The sequence below is a fragment of the Hypomesus transpacificus genome, chromosome 8 (assembly GCF_021917145.1).
Source record: "Hypomesus transpacificus isolate Combined female chromosome 8, fHypTra1, whole genome shotgun sequence".
Lineage (NCBI taxonomy): Eukaryota > Metazoa > Chordata > Actinopteri > Osmeriformes > Osmeridae > Hypomesus > Hypomesus transpacificus.
Genome location: NC_061067.1, coordinates 11,376,646 through 11,396,969, shown reverse-complemented (window position 1 = coordinate 11,396,969; position 20,324 = coordinate 11,376,646). Strand labels below are relative to the sequence as shown.

General features: G+C 46.3%; 1 protein-coding gene across 5 annotated transcripts in view; it reads left to right on the top strand.

Moving 5' to 3' along the window:
• The window catches only part of LOC124470297 (sodium channel protein type 4 subunit alpha-like), a 285,750-nt gene that overhangs the window by 251,153 nt on the left and 14,273 nt on the right, over nt 1–20,324 (top strand). For all 5 annotated transcript variants that reach the window (XM_047024114.1, XM_047024115.1, XM_047024113.1 and 2 more), the window contains one exon: nt 16,068–16,222. In XM_047024114.1, coding sequence (XP_046880070.1) covers nt 16,068–16,222 — 155 coding nt within the window. The remainder of the gene's footprint in view (nt 1–16,067; nt 16,223–20,324) is intronic.

Here is a 20,324-nt window from a genome sequence, read left to right as displayed (position 1 = left end):
TAGAGGTAAGGGATGCCGTCAAGCTGAAGAAGGAGGCCTATCGGACTTTATTGGCTGGTAGGACTCCAGAGGCAGCTGACGTGTACCTGCAGGCCGAGCGGAACGCGGCTTTGGCGGTCGAGGAGGCAAAAACCCGGGGATGGGAGGAGTTCGGCGAGGCCATGGAGAGAGACTTCCGAACGGCTTCAAGAAGGTTCTGGACCACCATCCGGCGACTCAGGAAGGGAAAGCAGTGCTCTGTCAACACTGTATACGGTGGGGATGGTGCGCTGCTGACCTCAACGGGGGACGCCCTGGATCGGTGGAAGGAATACTTCGAAGACCTCCTTAATTCCACCAACACACTTTACGACGTGGAGGCAGAGTCAGGGGACGTCTTCCCAGTGGGAAGGGGGGGGGGGGGGGACGTCTTCCCAGTGGGACGTGCCTGAAACACCTCACCAGGGAGGCGTCCAGGAGGCATCCTAATCAGATGCCCGAGCCACCTCAGCTTGCTCCTCTCGACGCGGAGGAGCAGCGGTTTTACTCTGAGCCCCCCCCGGATGACCGAGCTTCTCACCCTCTCTCTAAGGGAGAGCCCGGACACCCTGCGGAGAAAGCTCATTTCGGCCGCTTGTATTCGCGATCTCGTTCTTTCGGTCACTACCCATAGTTCGAGACCATAGGTGAGGGTAGGAACGTAGATCGACTGGTAAATAGAGAGCTTTGCCTTTCGACTCAGCTCCTTCTTTACCACGACGGACCGATGCAGAGCCCGCATCACTGCGGATGCCGCACCGATCCGCCTTTCGATCTCGCGCTCCATTCTTCCCTCACTCGTGAACAAGACCCCGAGATACTTGAACTCCTCCGATTGGTTCAAGATCTCCTCCCCGACCCGGAGTTGGCACTCCACCCTTTTCCGGTCGATTACCATGGCCTCAGATTTGGAGTTGCTGATTCGCATCCCAGCCGCTTCACATTTGGCTGCGAACCGCTCCAGTGAAAGCTGAAGGTCGCGGCCCGATGAAGCAAACAGGACCACATCATCTGCAAACAGCAGCGACCCGATCCTGAGGTCACCAAACCGGACCCCTCAACACCCTGGCTGCGACTAGAAATTCTGTCCATATAGGTAATGAACAGAATTGGTGACATAGGGCAGCCCTGGCGGAGTCCAACCCTCACCGGAAACAAGTTTGACTTACTACCGGCAATGCGGACCAAACTCTGGCACCGGCCAGCCCCGATCAGGGAATCCGGTATCCCATACTCTCGGAGCACCCCCCACATCAGTCCCCGAGGGACACGGTCGAACGCCTTTTCCGAATCCACAAAACATGTGTAGACTGGTTGGGCGAACTCCCATGTACCCTCCAGGACTCTGCGGAGGGTATAGAGCTGGTCCACTGTTCCACGGCCAGGACGAAAACCACATTGCTCCTCCTGAATCCGAGGTTCGACAATCCGACGGACCCTCCTCTCCAGGACCCCTGAATAGACTTTCCCAGGGAGGCTGAGGAGTGTGATCCCCCTAAAGTTGGAGCACACCTTCCGGTCCCCCTTTTTAAAGAGGGGAACTACCTCTGGTCTGCCAGTCCAATGCCTCTTGTCTGCCAGTCCAGAGGCACTGTTCCCGATGTCCACGCGATGTTGTAGAGTCGTGTCAACCAAGACAGCCCTACAACATCCAGAGCCTTAATGAACTCCGGGCGGACCTCATCCACCCCAGGGGCCCTGCCACCGCGGAGCTTTTCAACCACCTTGGCGACCTCAGTCCCAGAGATAGAAGGGCCCCCCCGATGTCCCCAGACTCTTCCTCCACGTCGGAAAGCGTGTTGGTGGAATTAAGGAGGTCTTCGAAGTATTCGTTCCACCGATCCAGGACGTCCCCCGTCGAGGTCAGCAGCGCACCATCCCCACCGTATAAAGTGTTGACAGAGCTCTACTTCCCCCTCCTGAGTCGCCGGATGGTGGTCCAGAACCTTTTTGAAGCCGTTCGGAAGTCATTCTCCATTGCCTCGCCAAACTCCTCCCATGCCCGGGTTATTGCCTCTGCGACCGCCAAAGCCGCGTTATGCTTGGCCTGCCGGTACACATCAGCTGCCTCTGGAGTCCTACCAGCCAATAAAGTCCGATAAGCCTCCTTCTTCAGCTTGACGGCATCCCTCACCTCCGGAGTCCACCACCGGGTCCGAGGGTTACCGCCGCGACATGCACCGACCGCCTTGCGGTCGCAGCTCCGGTCAGCCGCTTCAACAATGGAGGCTCACAATGGAACATGGCTCATTCAGACTCAATGTCCCCGGGGGGAGCCCCCGAGACATGATCGAAGCTCTCCCAGAGGTGGGAGTTGAAGCTCCTTCTGACAAAGGGTTCCGCCAGCCGTTCCCAGCAGACCCTCACATTACGTTTGGGCCTGCCAGGCCTGACCGGCGTCCTCCCCCACCATCGAAGCCAACTCACCACCAGGTGGTAATCAGTTGACAGCTCCGCCCCTCTCCTCACCCGAGTGTCCAAGACATGTGGCCCCAAGTCCGACGACACGACTACAAAGTCGATCATCAAACTGAGACCTCGGGTGTCCTGGTGCCAGGTGCACATATGAACACCTTTATGCTTGAACATGGTGTTCGTTATGGACAAGCCGTGTCTAGCACAGAAGTCCAACAACAAAACACCACTCGGGTTCAGATCGGGGGGGCCGTTCCTCCCAATCACGCCGCTCCAGGTCTCACTGTCATTGCCCACATGAGCATTGAAGTCCCCCAGGAGGACGAGGAAATCCCCGGGAGGAGCGCTTTCCAGCACCCCCCCCAGAGACTCCAAAAAGGGTGGGTACTCTGAGCTGCCGTTTGGTGCATAAGCACAAACAACAGTGAGGACCCGTCCCCCCACCCGAAGGCGGAGGGAAGCTACCCTCTCGTCCACCGGGGTGAACCCCAATATACAGGCGCCGAACCGAGGGGAAACAAGTATTCCCACCCCAGCTCAACGCCTCTCACCAAGGGCAACTCCAGAGTGGAAGAGAGTCCAGCCCCTCTCAAGGAGACTGGTTCCAGAGCCTATGCTGTGCGTCGGAAACTCTCTACCTCGCGCACCAGCTCAGGCTCCTTTCCGGCCAGCGAGGTGACGTTCCACGTCCCTAAAGCTAGCTTCTGCAGCCGAAGGGGGCCTGGCTCCATTTTCGTGTTTTCCATTTTCCATTTCCATTTTCTTTTGTTACATTTTCTGGCACCAGTATTTTTATTTTAGTACATTTATTTGAGGGGTATTTTGTATTATGCCCATCCCTGATTTTAACAACAACGTTACCAGCAGTAGCTATCTCAGATGGAATCGCGATTCAAATAGTACCATAGGCTAACTAAAGATATGTCCCCAAAAACATAAATAAGCTTGACATTTATTTAGGGGAAAATCACTCATTCATAAACATGTCAGTGGTAGCGATCATTGTCAGTAACAAGGCAAAATGCTATATAGCCCTGCTGTGTGGAGAGGCTGCCCCGGTAAATTGTAGGCTATTACTACTACTGTACTAGACTGTCTTGGTAGCGATTGCGTTGGTTGAATTCGATTTAACGTTACTTCCGTTGTACGGTCTAGGCTGAAATGAATTATTTTCATGAACAGATTGACAAAGTTTAGGCTGTGGCAATGGAGTTCAGGTAGCAGTCACTAGTCTGATAGTTTCACCTATTGTAAGACTTTTGATTTAAGTAAGGGTAGTGCCGAACATGTGCCGCCGTCTGACTTCCTACTAGTACTGTAAACAGCTGTGGAGATGTTGTTGTTAGCTACTAGACTAGGCTATAGTATTGCAGTGAGCTACACTGGTTAGAAACCACAGGTAATGATAATTTCACCCACAAATCGTTTAATTGTAATGTAATGTCATAATAAATCCTAAAACAAATGTATTTGTGAGGAATGTTAATTTTAACGATTGAAAATAGATGTATCATAGACCGCTGTAGTATGTATTGCCCGGGCAACAGAGGCTAATGTCATGATGCTATTCAGTGAAATAGTAGTCTACTGTTTCCGAAAGTAGATGTACTTCCTTAATAATATTAGCTTATATTGTACATTACACATTACAATTGTGTGTCATATCACAAAGTAAATTGAGCAAATAGTTATCACCCAGGCCTCTTTGCTTGTGGCGTTTCTGCAGCTGCCTTGCAGTAAAGCAGTTAGCCTAGCCATCTCCCAGAAGTTAACGAGCTGCTAAACTAATGTTCTGCTAGAGATAGTGACGCAAGTTTTCGTGATGTTAGTGACGTTAGTGGCGTCAGTGACTGTGGCTAGCAAGTTAGCCACCGTTAGCTTCACTTTTCGCCACAAAAATGTTATTTCTACTTAAACCGTGCAACGGAACGTAAATCCCAAGACGAAACGTTTGACACCTTGATTTTCTATATAGTCCAAATATTAACAAAGTTTTAGGGGGGCAAAAAGAAATAATACAAATTATATATATGTGAGATAACAATGGTTGTGCCCTTGCCGAAGGCAAATCACATCCAATAAGAAAAATCCATGCTGCAGACTTACCACTGGGATACCAAATCTGAACAAATCCAAATATGGCTGCAAGCAGCAATGAGGTGGCCAAGCCATCAAATGACCTTGAAAATATTTTAGACATCCTCAAAAGAGGGTAACGAGTACACACAGCAAGTTTGGTGTGAATCCATCAAAGATTTGCTGAGATACAACCCAACTTCAAAAGAGGGTTCTGAGTCAAAATAGCAAGTTTGGTGTTGACATCTCAAAGATTTGCCGAGATTTGATCCAATTTCCTGTTTGGTTGCTTCGTTGACTATTTTGATTGGCTGTACCGGACAAACGTTTTTGAAAATCAATTATAAAAGTAATACCTGAATGAGGGTTGCTCTGACGATGATGTGTGTACATTTTGGGGAAGATTGGAAAATAGTTGTAGGAGGAGTAGGCTTTCAAAAGTTTTTGATAAAACCGGAAATGGCAGAAAATCTATATAACCGGAAATTGACGTCATAGTTATCGAAGGGTTCTAGGGACTGCCATTGACTTCCATGGTACATGGTACAAAAAGTTATCGAAGGGTTCTAGGGGCTGCCATTGACTTCCAAGGTACAAGAATAAAAAAATATATAACTGCAAAATATATAACAGTAATGGCGGATTCCTCCAAACATTGCGAACCCTTGAAAAATCTATATTCTTGACAAATTGTAACTGTATAGAAAAATCGATGCTGCAGACTTACCAATGGGAGACCAAATCTGACCAAATCCAAATATAGCTGCAGGCAGCAATGAGGTGGCCAAGCAGTCAATGACCCAGAAAACATTTCAGACATCCTCAGAAGAGGGTAACAAGTACACGCAGCAAGTTTGGTGTGAATCCATCAAAAATGTACTGAAATACAACCCAACTTCCTGTTTGCTGGCTTAACAACATTTTGATTGCCTGTACCGGGCAAACGGATTCGAAAATCAAAACACCATGTGGTAGCTTTTGTGAGGCTTGGTCTGAAGATAATCTCTGCCAAATATGGTGACGATTGGACAACATGTGTAGGAGGAGTAGAGAAGAAACGTTTTTCAATTAATTCAAAATGGTGGCCGCAACAATTCGGCTATTATCACAAATGATTATGAGTCATACACGGGATGTTCCAAGATATCATGAGACAAAGGAATCACTTAATAAAAGCAAACAAATCAATAGTCATTTGCGAAAACAAATTTTTGCTTCCAGCGGCCACGCCCAGTGATCACATGACACCAAATTGTGTGGACATGCTCAGAAGAGGGTTCCGAGTCATCATACCAAGTTTGGTGTTGACATCTCAAAGATTTGCCGAGATTTGAACCAATTTCCTGTTTGGTTGCTTTGTTGCCGATTTTTATTAGCTCTAACGGACAAACGGTTTTGAGAATCCAATATAAAAGTAATGCCTGAGTGAGGCTTGCTCTGACGATGATGTGTGCCAATTCTGGGGAAGATTGGGAAAAAATTGTAGGAGGAGTAGGCTTTCAAAGGTTTTTGATAAAACCGGAAATTGCGGAAAATCTATATAACCGGAAATTGACGCCATGGTGTGCGTTGAACTCGTCTTGATCCAGGGAATCTAATGGTACCTCATTGGATACGGTCATACGGTTCAAAAGTTGCGTTTGTAAACACAATTCCAACTTTGACCCATTGGTGGCGCTAGAGTGGTCTAATGGGAGACATGAAACTTGGAAAGTTGGACCAGGGGACTGTCCTTAATGAGTGTGCCAAATTTCTCAAAAAGTTATCGAAGGGTTCTAGGGGCTGCCATTGACTTCCATGGTACAAGAATTAAAAAAAAAAGAATAAAACTAACAATAACAATAGGTTCCCTCCTGACGGAGGAATCCTAAATAGAGCTGCAAGCAGCAATGGCGGATTCCTCCAAAACATTGCGAACCATTGAAAAATGTATATTCTTCACAAATTGTCACTGTAGAAAAATTAACTCGTCTTGATCCAGGGAATCCAATGGTACCTCATTTTTGAAAATCATTCATACGGTTCAAAAGTTTTTTTTTTTTTTTTTTTAAGAATAATGAATAAAACTAACAATAACAATAGGTTTCCTCCTTACGAAGGAATCCTAATAACTATAACAATAGGTTTCCTCCTTACGGAGGAATCCTAAAAAGACGCAAAACTATACGTCCAATCCAAAAAATAAAGATATTTTCCGAGACCCAAGACTCTGCCGAAACCAGAGATGTCCTTTATATGTCTGTGCGGTCAGAAATACGACTCTACCGGCAGTTTCTAAATCTTGTTCTTTTTGCCTTCTCTGACAAATCTGTCACCATATTTGCATTGGACTCTATGGGGCGAGAGTTGAACTTTGTCTCGCTTTCGTGGGGCTCTGAACAAACGTGTAGGTCTTTTGGATTCCACAGACAACTGTCTATGACCAGCACAAAATTAGCTATCCAAAAACGAAGCTTGAAGAGCGAAAATTGTGGCATTGCTGGCAAACAATAAATATTTTTTCAACGACATCCGAAGCTCCCCTCCACTCTAAGCGTTTCAGTCTGCACTCTAGGCTTTCACGTACATACCCATGTAAATCTCAGAAACGGTTTAAAAAACTTATGAAACATCATTGATATTAAAAAAAGTTAAATAGATATCAAAAAGCAGATTTTTTTTATAGTTTAGGGTTTTGTCAAATGGTGGCTGTAGCTGAAGGATTGAGGAAGAAGAAGGATTTGAAAGTTGAAGTTTAAGAGGATTGAGAGGATTTGAAAGAAAACTCCATTGGAAAACCATGTTAAAAATATTATTGTAAGGGAGTGTTGTATAATGGCCCGCACAGGGTGCTCTTCTCTCTTTGGCCTTTTGGGCTTGCCATAGTGAACCGCCTTTTTGACCCTCCGCAGTATTGGAAATCATACTTTGTTTTCATGTCAAAAAGATAATTAAAGGAGGAAAGGTCTACTCTGCCTCAACCGCCATCTGGACTCCGATTTCCCTGTTCTTTCCACGCACCCTGGCACAAACCACACAACACAACGCAGAAACCTTGCTGGGGCTTAGCGGCCTGAAGACTAGGGTTACATCTTTGGTGCCGTGACCCGGATGGTGGTTCCCAGTAGGACGAGCAGACCATTTACATCACCTCAACAACGCTCAGGTCTTGTTTTTTGTTGTTTTTGTTTGGTTTTTCATGTTTTGAATATTGTAACAGATAGGTATTTAGACTGCCTTTGAATTATTGCAAGCATTTTGTGTAAATGGAAATGTGAATTAATGTGTATACGTTGTGGTGCTTGCTGGTGTTTTATAACGTATCAGGTTGTGTCCCTCCGAGCCAACTCATAACACAACACTGATACATCCTCTCACACACTTTCATCACTACACTTCCTCAAAAGTTAAACATGCAAAGACAGAACGAAAACACTCCTCGCCGGCCCTTGTCTACTTTTCCCTCTGCAGTAAGACAGACACTGTACCACTCACCTGGACCAATGGCTGGCACCAATGAGGCCCTGCATGCCCAAAACCAGACAGTAATTAACATGGGAGAGGTGAACGGCCCCCAGGGGTCCCTGCAATGTCACCCCCAGCCCCTTGTGAGGACGACACCATGGGATGCCACCTCGAACAACATACCCCACCCAAGCTATGGGCCTACACCTCCACCTGCTGATAATTTTTTACATCCCAGTTTACTCACCCCTCCAGCAACAAGCTACGTCCCCACACACCATAACCAGCTGAATGTTCAGGTCCCTGTGACTAGTGTACAGCCACCGGCAACCCCATCACAGGCCTTTATGCCACTAAGAAGCCAATTACAACCTTCAACTTCTGCCTCATAGGCTACCAGGCATGACCTCCAAGTGGGCATTCAGAGTGCTACAATAGTGCCCGCCCCAACTACAAAGTTCACCCCCTTTTCCACCAACTACCCCATACCCCCCCACTCATCGTATGGGATGTACACATCTCCAACCTCAGTGCGCCAACCCCAGGCAGTAGGACAACCCTCACCATCTTTCGTTCCCCCTCCTTTCAGTGAGGTGCGTCATGATGCACAAGCCAAACAGCATAACCCTCACATGCAGGCTAGCAACTTGCCTCCCCCAACAGCCAGCTGGGGCTACATCCAAGCTGATTGTCTCGGGCCACAAGCTGCTCAACCCTCTTCTCATCACATGCAGGCCGCTAGACCACCCCATGCATTCCCCCACATGGCTTCTGACGGATTGACTAGGTTGTCCCCTGTCCAACCCATCCATGGTGGTTTCACCCAGAACCATCAGGTGAAAAATGTTCCAGTGTTCAGTGGAGGCTCTCACTGCAGGATCCTGATTGACGACTGGATCCGAGACATGCAGTATCTTCTTGACGCTGGGGGGCTACCATCATACCTCAGTTTTGCAACCATTGTGAGGCACCTGAGTGGTGAGGGTAGGAGGTTGGTCTTAAATCTTCCCCCGCTGGAACAGGGTCCGGAGATGGCTTTTGAAGAGCTGAGAGCAGAATACGGGGACACGCAGAGATCCCTGGACCCCCTAGCTGACTTTTATGAGAGGAGCCAACGCACAGGGGAGTCGGCGGGGTCCTATGCCATTGCCTTGGAGGCGATTTTGAGGGAGGTGGAAGAGGTTCAGAATGGTGGCAAGCATTTTCCAGATTGTGATGTTAAACTGGCTAGGCAGTTCATGAGAGGACTGATCGACGAGGAAGTGTATATGCGAATTGCACCTATGAAACCAAGATTACTGAGCTTTCGAGAGCTGCAAATCGAGCTCAGAAACCTTGCCAGGGAAACAAAGAGATTTAATCTCCAGCACAAACAGAAGAAGGCCTTAAGCCAGGTCCAACTTGTCGGGAGCAAAAGTCAAAGTGGTCCGACCAACAGGGCCGACACAGGGAAGCACAACTCTGGGCTTTCTGAGCTAACAGCGCTAGTGAAAGACATAGCCCTAAATCAGGAAGTACAGAGTCAAAAACTGTCCCAATTGAAGTCAAGGCTTAACACCCCCCCAGCTCCATCTCCCTTCCGGTCTCGCCAGGGTACGGGGAACGTGAGCAGAGGAGCCACATTTGTGTGCTATCGGTGTGGCAAGCCTGGGCATGCAGCAAGGGTGTGCAGAGCTGTGTTGCCTGACGGTGAGCAGGCTCGTACCCCTGGATCTTTTAGCGCTGGCGTACAGGATGAAAATGCTGTCACAGCTGGCCAGCCTTTAAACTTCTAGGGCCTGTGGTCGCTGGGGCAACCATGGGCACACATCAAAGTCCCGAACGGGATAAGCAGGGAAAGGGAGCCTCAACAGGATCATACACCCCTCTGGTCGGACCCTTAAATGAGGGTCAGGTGGAAGTAAATGGCGCAAGATGTAAGGCACTTATTGACTCTGGCTCCCAAGTGACAACGGTCACGGATGTGTTCTGGCGCTCACATCCCGAACTGTGTAAACAGGAGCTGCGGAGATCCAGTATCCCAATAGAAGGAGCGGGTGGTCAAGCTATACCCCAATATGGCGTATTGTACATTAACCTTAAAGTTCTGGGTAAAGAGTTTACCGGTGTGCCTGCTTTTGTTGTTCCTGTTACAAAATACCGGTCAGATATTCCACTGCTGGTGGGGACTAATGTTATACGTGCCTCCAGATCCCACCTTGAAGCAACATACGGCCGGCCGTTCCTCACTGTGGTAAAAGAGAAACACCCTGAATGGTATGCTGCCCTGTTGGAGGTGGGTGATGCTGAGCTTGGAAGTCAGGATGGTTGGGTGGGCCCTGCGCACTACGCTGGCCGCAAACTTTACGTGCCGGCAGGCAAAGAAGTGGATGTCATGTGCAAGGTGACAGGAGGTCCCAGAAAAAAAACTTTCACTGCGTTCGTCGAGTCAGGCAGGCTCGCAGCTGCCAGAGGGCCTTGTAGTTGGCCGGGTTCTTGCTTATGTGAAAAGGGGCCGGGTCCCCGTCAGAATAATGAACTTATCTGCACGACCAGTGCTGATCAAGCCACATGCTCATCTGGCAGATGCATTCCTGTGTTGGGATGTGTTGCAGGGGAATAATGAAAAGCAGCATTCACAAGGCAGTGAACAGTCAGATGAAGAGCGACAGGTACATTGCACAGAGACTGAAGTGTGTCAAAGCCAGGGCCAGGTTGTCCACCCGAATCCAGAGGGACACCATACCTTGGCGTGTGGATCTCAGTGAAGCTGCCGTTGAGGGGGAGGAACAAAGAGTCCGACTAAGGCAGCTGGTGGAGAAGAATGCCGATATTTTCTCACAACACTCTATGGATTTTGGAAACACAAAGACTGTTCGATATGAGATTCCCCTGATTGATGCGAGGCCTTTTCGCCTCCCCTACCGCAAGTTACCACCTGCCACGAACCACCTGTGGCAGGAGGTTCGTAGCCTTCTGAAGGACATGGAGGACTCTGGCGTCATCCACCCCAGCAAAAGTCCTTATGCCTCGCCCATTGTGGTTGTGATGAAGAAGGATGGGTCAACGAGGATATGTGTTGATTACAGGAGATTAAACTCTTGCAGCACCAGAGATGCGTTCCCGCTCCCAAGAATCGAGGACGCACTTGAGGCCCTGGGTCAGGCTAAATATCTCTCGACCCTTGACTTGACGTCTGGGTACAGGCAAGTGGAGGTGGCAGAACAGGACAAGCATAAAACAGCATTTGTCACCCCAATGGGTCTCTATGAAGCCAACAGGATGCCGTTCGGTCTGCAAAACGCTCCCTCAACGTTCCAGAGGTTAATGACCTGTTGTTTTGGGGATCTGAACTGCTCGCATCTCCTGATTTACCTTGATGAAATCATTATCTTTTCAAAGACGTTTGAGGAACATCTGGAACTGCTTCAGCTGGCATTTGACAGGCTGCGTGAACATGGGCTGAAGCGAAGTGCCACCTCATGAGGAAGGAAGTCCAGTACCTGGGACACCTGGTGTCTGCAGAGGGGATTCGGACGGACCCAGCAAAAGTGGACAAGGTTCAAGACTGGCCACAGCCCACAAGCCGCAAGTTTGCAGTTTCTGGGCTTCGCAGGATATTATAGGCGGTTTGTGGAGGGTTATGCTAAGCTGGCGGCACCCCTGTATCCTTTGACCTCTGGCGACCCTAAAAGGAAGAAAAGGGGGAAGAAGATGCCTCCTGCTCCTGAGACGCCTATTCTCTGGACTGAGGACTGCACAGAGGCGTTTCGCATGCTGAAAGAGAAGCTCACATCTGCTCCGTTGTTGGGCTATCCTGACTACACATTGCCTTTCGTGTTACAGAAAGATGCCTCAGGAGAAGGTCTCGGCGCGGTCCTGGCACAGGTTCAAAGTGGGTCTGAGAGGGTGATAGCATATGCCAGTAGGGGTTTGAGTCCAGCTGAAACTCGCTACCCAGCTCACAAGCTGGAATTTCTAGCGCTTAAGTGGGCAGCGACAGGAAAGTTTTATGACCATCTGTATGGGCACAAGTTTTCAGTGTTCACGGATAACAACCCGTTGAAGTATGTTATGACCACTGCCAAACTGAATGCCACTGGGCAGCGGTGGGTCTCGCAGCTGTCTGGGTTGGACTTTGATATTCAGTATCGTCGAGGTAAATGCAATGTTAACGCGGATGCCCGGTCCAGAATGTCCAACCAAGACGTTTGTAAAGCACTTCAGTCATGCCCTCAGAGAGTAAGGCTGAGGCAGGCCGTCGGCGACCTGGTAGAACCAGGCCAGGTGCGGGATGGTGACAAGGGGAGTCGAGGTGGGGAAGCAACTCTAACTTGTGAACCCGTCTCCCAACTCTCTCCTCCTAAAAGAGTGGAGGAGATTGGTGGTAAAAGAGGGTACCCTATATCGCAAAGTTCAGGATGGTCAGTATGGAATCATTGAACAGTTAGTCCTGCCACAGAAGCTACAGAGAACGGTAAAAACAGCTCTACATGATGAATCGGGCCATTTTGGATTTGGACGGACATTTAATCTAGTTCGAGAGCGCTTCTACTGGCCTAACATGTTTCAAGAGGTAAAAGTGTGGTGTGAGCAGTGCGAGCGTTGCTGTCTCCGGAAGACCCCCACAGCAGGCCTTAAAGCTCCTCTTGTCAGCATACATACCAACGCCCCTATGGAGCTTGTTTGTATTGATTTCCTGACACTGGAAAAGTCAGTTGGAGGAGTTGAAAATGTGCTGGTGGTCACCGACCACTTCTCCCGGTTTTCACAGGCCTACCCAACTAAGGACCAGAAGGCGACTACAGTGGCCAGGGTGAACTTTTTCTGTCGTTTTGGATTCCCGGCAAGGCTCCATGCAGATCAGGGGCGCAACTTTGAGAGTGCAGTGGTAAGAGATTTATGTGAGATTACTGGCATTACCAAAACACGCACCACCCCATATCACCCTCAAGGGAATGGAACCACGGAGAGGTTCAATCGTACACTGATGAATATGCTGGGCACTTTGGACCCCAACCTGAAACCTCGCTGGCACGAGTACGTGGACACAATGACACACGCCTATAACTGCACTCAACATGACTCCACTGGTTACAGCCCTTACTACCTGATGTATGGCAGACATCCTAGACTTCCAGTCGATCTTGTGTTGGGTCTGGCAGCAGATGACCCTCCTTGCGAATATAAAAGTTATGTCCAACGGCTTCAGGACTGTCTGAAATATGCCTACGACCAGGCTAATCAGAGCTCAAGACATGCCAAGGAACAACAAAAGAAACACTATGACCGCGCAGGGTGAAGAGCCACGCATTTGAGTCAGGGGACCGAGTCCTGATCAAAATTTGCCATGTTGAGGGCAGACAGAAGTTGGGGGACAGATGGGAAGCACAGCCTTACGTTGTTTTAAAGAAACAGCCAGGGGTCCCAGTGTATGTGGTTTGTTTGGAGGATGGGGAGAAAGAAAGAGTTGTCCATCGTAACCTTCTCACCCAATGCATGTTTTTCCCAATGGGGGCCGAACAGGCTGGGGAAGAGTCTGATGAGGAGGCAAGGACATTGGGCAGTGCGTCAGATGCAGAAAACTAGGGTTAGGGTTAGGGTTAGGGTTACCCTAACCCCAGAGAGCCAAAGAGAAGCTGAGTAGGGGGTAGCAAGGGCGGAGAGTGTCAAGCACAATCACACATACTGATTCACACTGTAACAAACATTTGCTGACACATTAGCCCCCCCCTTTTCTTGTTTTTTTTCGTACCATTGCTTGTGGTTATGTTTTGACTCCATGTTATGTAACTTTTGTTGTTCGCTGATGGCTGAGACGCCATCAAGCAAAGATGGGGTAATTGTAAGGGAGTGTTGTATAATGGCCCACAGAGGGTGCTCTTCTCTCTTTGGCCTTTTGGGCTTGCCGTAGTGAACCGCCTTTTTGACCCTCCGCAGTATTGGAAATCATACTTTGTTTTCATGTCAAAAAGATAATTAAAGGAGGAAAGGTCTACTCTGCCTCAACCGCCATCTGGACTCCGATTTCCCTGTTCTTTCCACGCACCCTGGCACAAACAACACAACACAACGCAGAAACCTTGCTGGGGCTTAGCGGCCTGAAGACTAGGGTTACATTATGAATATTGATTTATATTAATTCAAGCACAAGATATACAAAGCTGAAAAGACACAGCACCCATGGCCTGAATCTGCTGAATTTTTTGATAGCTGAATGGTTTTAATAGCTGAAGATTTGAAGGCGCTGAAAGGTGTCTTGGAAGAAATAAAAGAAGAAGAAGAAGATGGTTGAATAAAGATTCAAAGAACAATACTTGGAATGCTGAAGCAACATTCCAACAATAATAATAAGCATACAGAATAACAATAATCAAATCAAATCAAATCAAATTTATTTGTATAGCCCTTTTTACACGCAAGCATGTCACAGAGGGCTTCACATGCGCCCATAGAACTGCCCCTCAACCAACCTAAACCCTCAAGGAAGACAAGGAAAAACTCCCAGAAAAACTCCCACCGGGAGAAAAAATGGAAGAAACCTTGGGAGGAGCAATTCAGAGAGGGATCCCCTCCTCCAGAGACGGTTGGTAAGAGAGAGGAGCAGAACACAAGCTAAACATAGTCATACAGTGTCAATGGGTTTTGAAACACCAAAATCCATTGTTCGGCTTTATAGACGTTGGATGGGACCGGGAACAATAGTGTTTTTGCTTGCAGCAAACACAATAACTAGCTAGATTATGTACACTTTAAGCTAAATGTGCATGCCTTGTTTGTCCAATTCGGTCGATTGTGGAAGAATATCGAATGTTTTTTTGTTACGGAGAGGAGTATCCAGCCATAGCGCTCGCTACTTTTGGGGGAGAGGAATTCCGGTTTCCCCCATGTTTCCACTAATCACTATAATGGTCATAACTTTTAATCAAAATATGATATTTCTAATCTGTCTTCTGTTCTATATTGCCCACAGATTTGTGGATATTCCACCTACTCCAAATATTCCTCCATCTTGTAATTAAAGTGGTAAAAAATGTAGTTGTCTGATGAGGTATGGGGATGGAGAAGATTTTTGTAAAAAAAAATGCTTCACCTTGATAAAGTATGATTTGTTTAAGTAATCATATATTTATTCACATAATACAAATCCCCTAGTTCTCCTCTTCAATATGGTATAAACAGTTAAGGTGTATGATTTAATATGAAAATTCATAAAATATTAATATGAGTATCATATTTCAACAGCATATGGAATGTTCAGAATTTTGGCTTAGGCAGGAAAGGGTTAATACAGAGTTGTAGTTCTCTAAGGTTACTGTTGTAGCCGTGGCCAAGCGTGCAGACTTGGGTTCATGTACTCACAATATCGATCAAAATACGACTTTTACACAACATTTGTTACATTTGTGAATTATTGATTTATGGGGTTGAATAAGCATTCAATTATATAGTTATTCATTTATTTCAGCCTTTTATTATATAATTATAGATATTCTCATTAATTTACACAAAAGTTTTTTAAGATTAAAACCTCAAAGTAAAGACATGTTTTCTAGTCGAGTTTTGGGAGCATGATGGGGTTGAGTTTGATTAGCATCTTTAGTTTCACTGTCTATTGTGTCTACTGTCTTAGTTTTGGTCAAGCCACCAGCCATAAACAATGACACGTGGTAGTGTGTTTGTTTAGTGTAAGGTTGCTACTGTGGCAGATGCTAATTAGTGCTACACTAAACACATTATTAATTGCCTCAATTATTAACAAACGTATCGCTGCTGTAAAGACAAGCATGTTAATGTTTTTATTTGGCTGTTATGTGCTAAAAATGCAGAGAATCATGCTTTTGCCTTCCTTGGCTCAAGAGTTGTTAGCTACTTTAGCTACCTAGCACAGTTGGAACACTTGTATGCAAATAGATAGCAATTACCTCCCTGGGAAGTGTGAAAAGTAAAACATATTTCAAGGGGATTTTCTCTGCTAGTTTATCTGAGGCTAGTATTCAAATAAAGATATCTTCAAACATTTTCAGAAATCTATGTTTGATACTTCATTTGAAAGCTTAAAATCTGCACTTTCATGATCTGTGAAAGAATACCAGCATCTGTCACCTACGTTAATGCCTCCCTCTCGTCCCCAGTGTGTGTTCGGCAGTGTCTGTGCTGTGACATCAACACATCGACAGGACTGGGCCAGACATGGTGGAGACTGAGGAAGACCTGCTACCAGATCGTGGAGCACAGCTGGTTTGAGTCCTTCATCATCTTCATGATCCTGCTGAGCAGCGGAGCGTTGGTGAGAGGAGGGGCCAGTGCCAGGGGCATGCAGGGAGGTGTCAGGAGGGTGGGAAGGGGCGGCAGAAAAGATGGAGCTTTCTTGCTGTCTGCTCATCCTCAAGGCTTTAAGAACCCAGGGGGAGCAGGGTATAAAGGTGTGTGTGTGTGTGAGCTACCCATCCAGTATAGAGCTGTGTAATGGTTGGTCAAGTCTTTTCTGTTCTAATTCTAATTAGCAGAGAATTGGGGGAGGGGGGGGCTCAGCTGTGATAAAGGAGCAGCACAACATACACTCCCATACATACACTTTCACAACCTCTATCCCAACCTTTGTCCCTAGATACTCTAGTTCTGGTGAGGCAGAGATCTGTCTTTAAGCTGCACTATAAGGATCCCAGTGTGTTTGTGTGTGTGTGTGTTCGACGGGCGAAGAAGGGGGGCCTGAATATGGGCAGCCTGACGAGTCAGCTCAAAGTAGCGTAGATAAAGAGAGATAGAGGAGAGAAATGCGGGGCTTTCTGTCTCTCTTTCTCTCCGTCTGTTTCTGCTTCCCTTCTCTCCATCGCTTTCTGTTGGTCTACCTTGCTTGCTGTTTGTTTCTCCCTCCTGGTCTCTGTATCTGGCAGAGGAAGTCTGGCCTCCCCAAGGTTAATCAGGGCTAATCTCAGCTGTTTGTTCTGGTCTTGGTTAAGTTGAAATATTTGCTTCTATCTTGTGTTCTGACCCAGAACTCCTTTAGAGCACCCCAGAAAGTGCCTCATAATGTCACAGTGGGGTTTGCCTTTTTCCTTTTTAAAATGCTCACAAAGACGTCCATAATGGTTGAGGTTCAGTGATTGCAGGGGGAAAGCAATGCAAGTTACAGGGTTCGTACGGTCATGGAAAACCTGGAAAAGTCATGGAAAGTTGTTATAATCATATTTTCATGTTGTTCATTTACGCTGAGCTTTAAATAATTCACATGCGTTTAAAAGAAATACGTTCAAAATATAAGCAGGCATACGCTCTCATACTAACTGAAAAGTTAGATGGCCGTAGCAACAGTAACTCAGAGAAGCGCGAGGGATAATTCAAAATGCCAGGAAAGTGTAGCTTTAACGATGCTTGGCTACAAATGGAAATATACATTAAACAGACAAAGACGAGCAAAATGTCGGTTGTGTGGTGGAAAATCATTCGGCATTTCAAACATGGGAGAGGCGACATTAACTAGCCATTCCAAAGGTAGCAAACATCAGAGCGCTGCTGCTAGCAAAGCTACAGCAGCCCGGTGATGGGTGCTGCTAGCAAAGCAGGAGTACGCTGGGGTTGAAAGTTACCGGACTGCTTGCGGAGTGCTACAAAAGATGTGAATCCGAGGCAAAAAGGCCACTTCCCTTGACAGCGGTCAAATATGCATGGCAAAGTTCAAAGAATTGTTCACCGCAGAACGTTGGGAAGCCCCATTTAAGTGAATGGAGCATTCTACAGAATTACGAACAGCCGTGTAATACAACTTTTTAACGTAAACACCAAGATTTCACAAAAAGTTTGGTCATGGTAATTTGGTTTAAAGTCATTGAAAAGGCATGGAAAAGTCATAGAAATCCGTTGGTCAAAATGTGTATGAACCCTGAAGTTAGCAATCCTTGCTCTTTATTGTCTTTCCTGGCACAGCTTCAGTGTGTGATGAGAAATGTTTTCCTGACTGAAAATCTATCTTCTTCCACACAACTATTACACAGTCATCTTTTGAACATAATTTTTTTTGCCCAGGGTAGGACGTACCTGGTTCAGATGGGCAGAAATTGTGGATACAGATACTGCGCCATTGGATTTATGATGTTTTCTTGATGTACAGGCCTTCTGGGGCCTCAAGTATAAAGGATTGCACAGCTTTCATACCAGAAGATGGAAACTCGAAAAGTACCTACGCACAGAAATATTCATATGTATAAAACCGGTCGTACGCCAGGTCCGGCGCACTTTTCTTTTATAAATCACAATCAACGTGAGATTGACCGCAAGTGAACGAGCCACTGACCCCGCCTTGCCTCCTCCCATAAATGAATATGCAGATGGGCTATAAATGCACCCGAGGTAATTTCTTTGTCTGAATTACTGTATTTCTTCGAAAAACGCCGCCCTCGAATAAACGCCACACCAAAATGAACGTTATTTAATAAACGCCGCTGCGTTTATTCGAAGAAATATGGTAAAATGGCTAAACACGTAAAAAAGATAAAGACTTCACAGAAAAAAATTCACAGACTGTGAGATTGAGGTTCTGACAGCAGAGGTGGAGGCGAGAAAATGTGTAATGTTTTTGCGGCCTGTCATCATTTATAAGCAACAAAAGAAAGTCGGCTGAGTGGAAAACTGTCACTATTTGCGACCTTTCTTGTTATTAACCTGTAGCACTTTGAGATTGAGCTAAATGTAAAGCACATTACAAATAAAATCATTATATTATTATAGGGCCATAAATGCTGTGGGTTCGGAGAACCGTACCATGGCAAAAATTAAGAAGAAATGGTCCGATGTAAAACTTTAAATTAAGAAACGAGTGGTGGCGCATCATAACAGCATGGCAGCTATAGGGTTAGTGTGACATGCATTTCCTGAGTGATTTTGTCGTTCGTTTGACACCCTCAAGTTTGACAGAAGTTATTAAGTGGTGGCGGAATTAACAGAAGGCTATAGCATTTCCCGTTTTGGGTTTTGGCATTTTTATGTGATCATCTAGCCTGACGTTGTCATACTCATAATTCTAGTCAGAATATGAGTCTGAGAACTCTCCGTTGGGCTTTGACTACAGGGCGTGTTTCAAACGAGCCTGGAAAACAAATGCCTCTTCGCTCAATTGGATAGATCTACAACCAATCAGAGCAACAGAGTATGTGACGTATGTTAAGCACCGCATAGTTGTTGTCAACAGAACTAAACTACAAGCAGACTTGAAGTATGCTTGAAGAATGAATACAAACGATTTTTGCCGGTGTTGTAAAATTAATTTAAGGGGAGAGAGTACTTGTTCACACGGTCAACCTTTTTGAGTGAAACAATAAAGGGCAATGCATATACGAGTTCTCCGTTTAGGATTACAACTCCATCGGGGCCAGCTGATAAATTAAACTTTTACCGAATCCCGTAGGAAGGACGGCAAAAACATATTTTCCATCGACAAATGCCTTGATTGCGTCTCTCTGTTCCTCTTTCAAAATTAATGCGCTGTCGATGTCTTCTAAAACAGACTCAATGGCAGAATCACAACATCCCAGATCTCCAGCGGTAGCCATGTTTGTTCAAAACGAATTCAACTTAAGCGCTCTTTTGTTACGTGGGTGATTACATTACTGTTGATCATCTGTCCATCATCGTATAAAGCCCGCCCTGGCAATTTCATTGGTTCGCCCAGATTCTGGTTTTCTGTAGTTGGTCCCCAATACGAGACCCTCCAGACCCAATTTCCCGAACAAATTTTTTTTGGGCGGGGAGAAGTTGGGCTGGCAGCCAGGCTAGTGATCATCCACATTAATGATCAAACTTTTATTTTACATTATTTTTTGGAATAGTCAACGTCATAAAAGTAGTAGTGGAAACTGCATTTTGTAATGTTTGGTGAGTTTCGGCACTTTTCAGTTAGAATTCGCCATGTTACAGAGCCAGACAAGACGTTGCGGAAGGTCCGCACATTCTCACGTCTGCTCAAAACTTTCCATGGTGGCCCGCACATTCTCACGTCAAATAAATCTTTATACATCACAAAGTGTGCGTGAAAACCAGCGTACGCAAGCTTTTTGTGCGTACGCAACGTTTATACATGAGGCCCCTGATGTTGTGGTCTGCCTGGGTTTGCTTTGGAGGTTTTTTTTCCGAAAATATAGTGTGCTTTAAACTGCTCATTTAGAAATATTCCACTTGGCTGCAATTTGGCTCTGGGAATGATTTTTAGCACTCAAGAGAAAAACTTGTCCTCAAATTGCTTCATTAAGCTCATTTGACATGATTACAACTGGTATTTTAACTGATGTCCTTCTTTAAAAGACCTAAAAGGAGTTCTAATTGAAGCACTAGCAGAACTACAATAATATAATTACAGTTTTTTACAGTCGCTAGGACACATTTCTCAGTACTTAAGT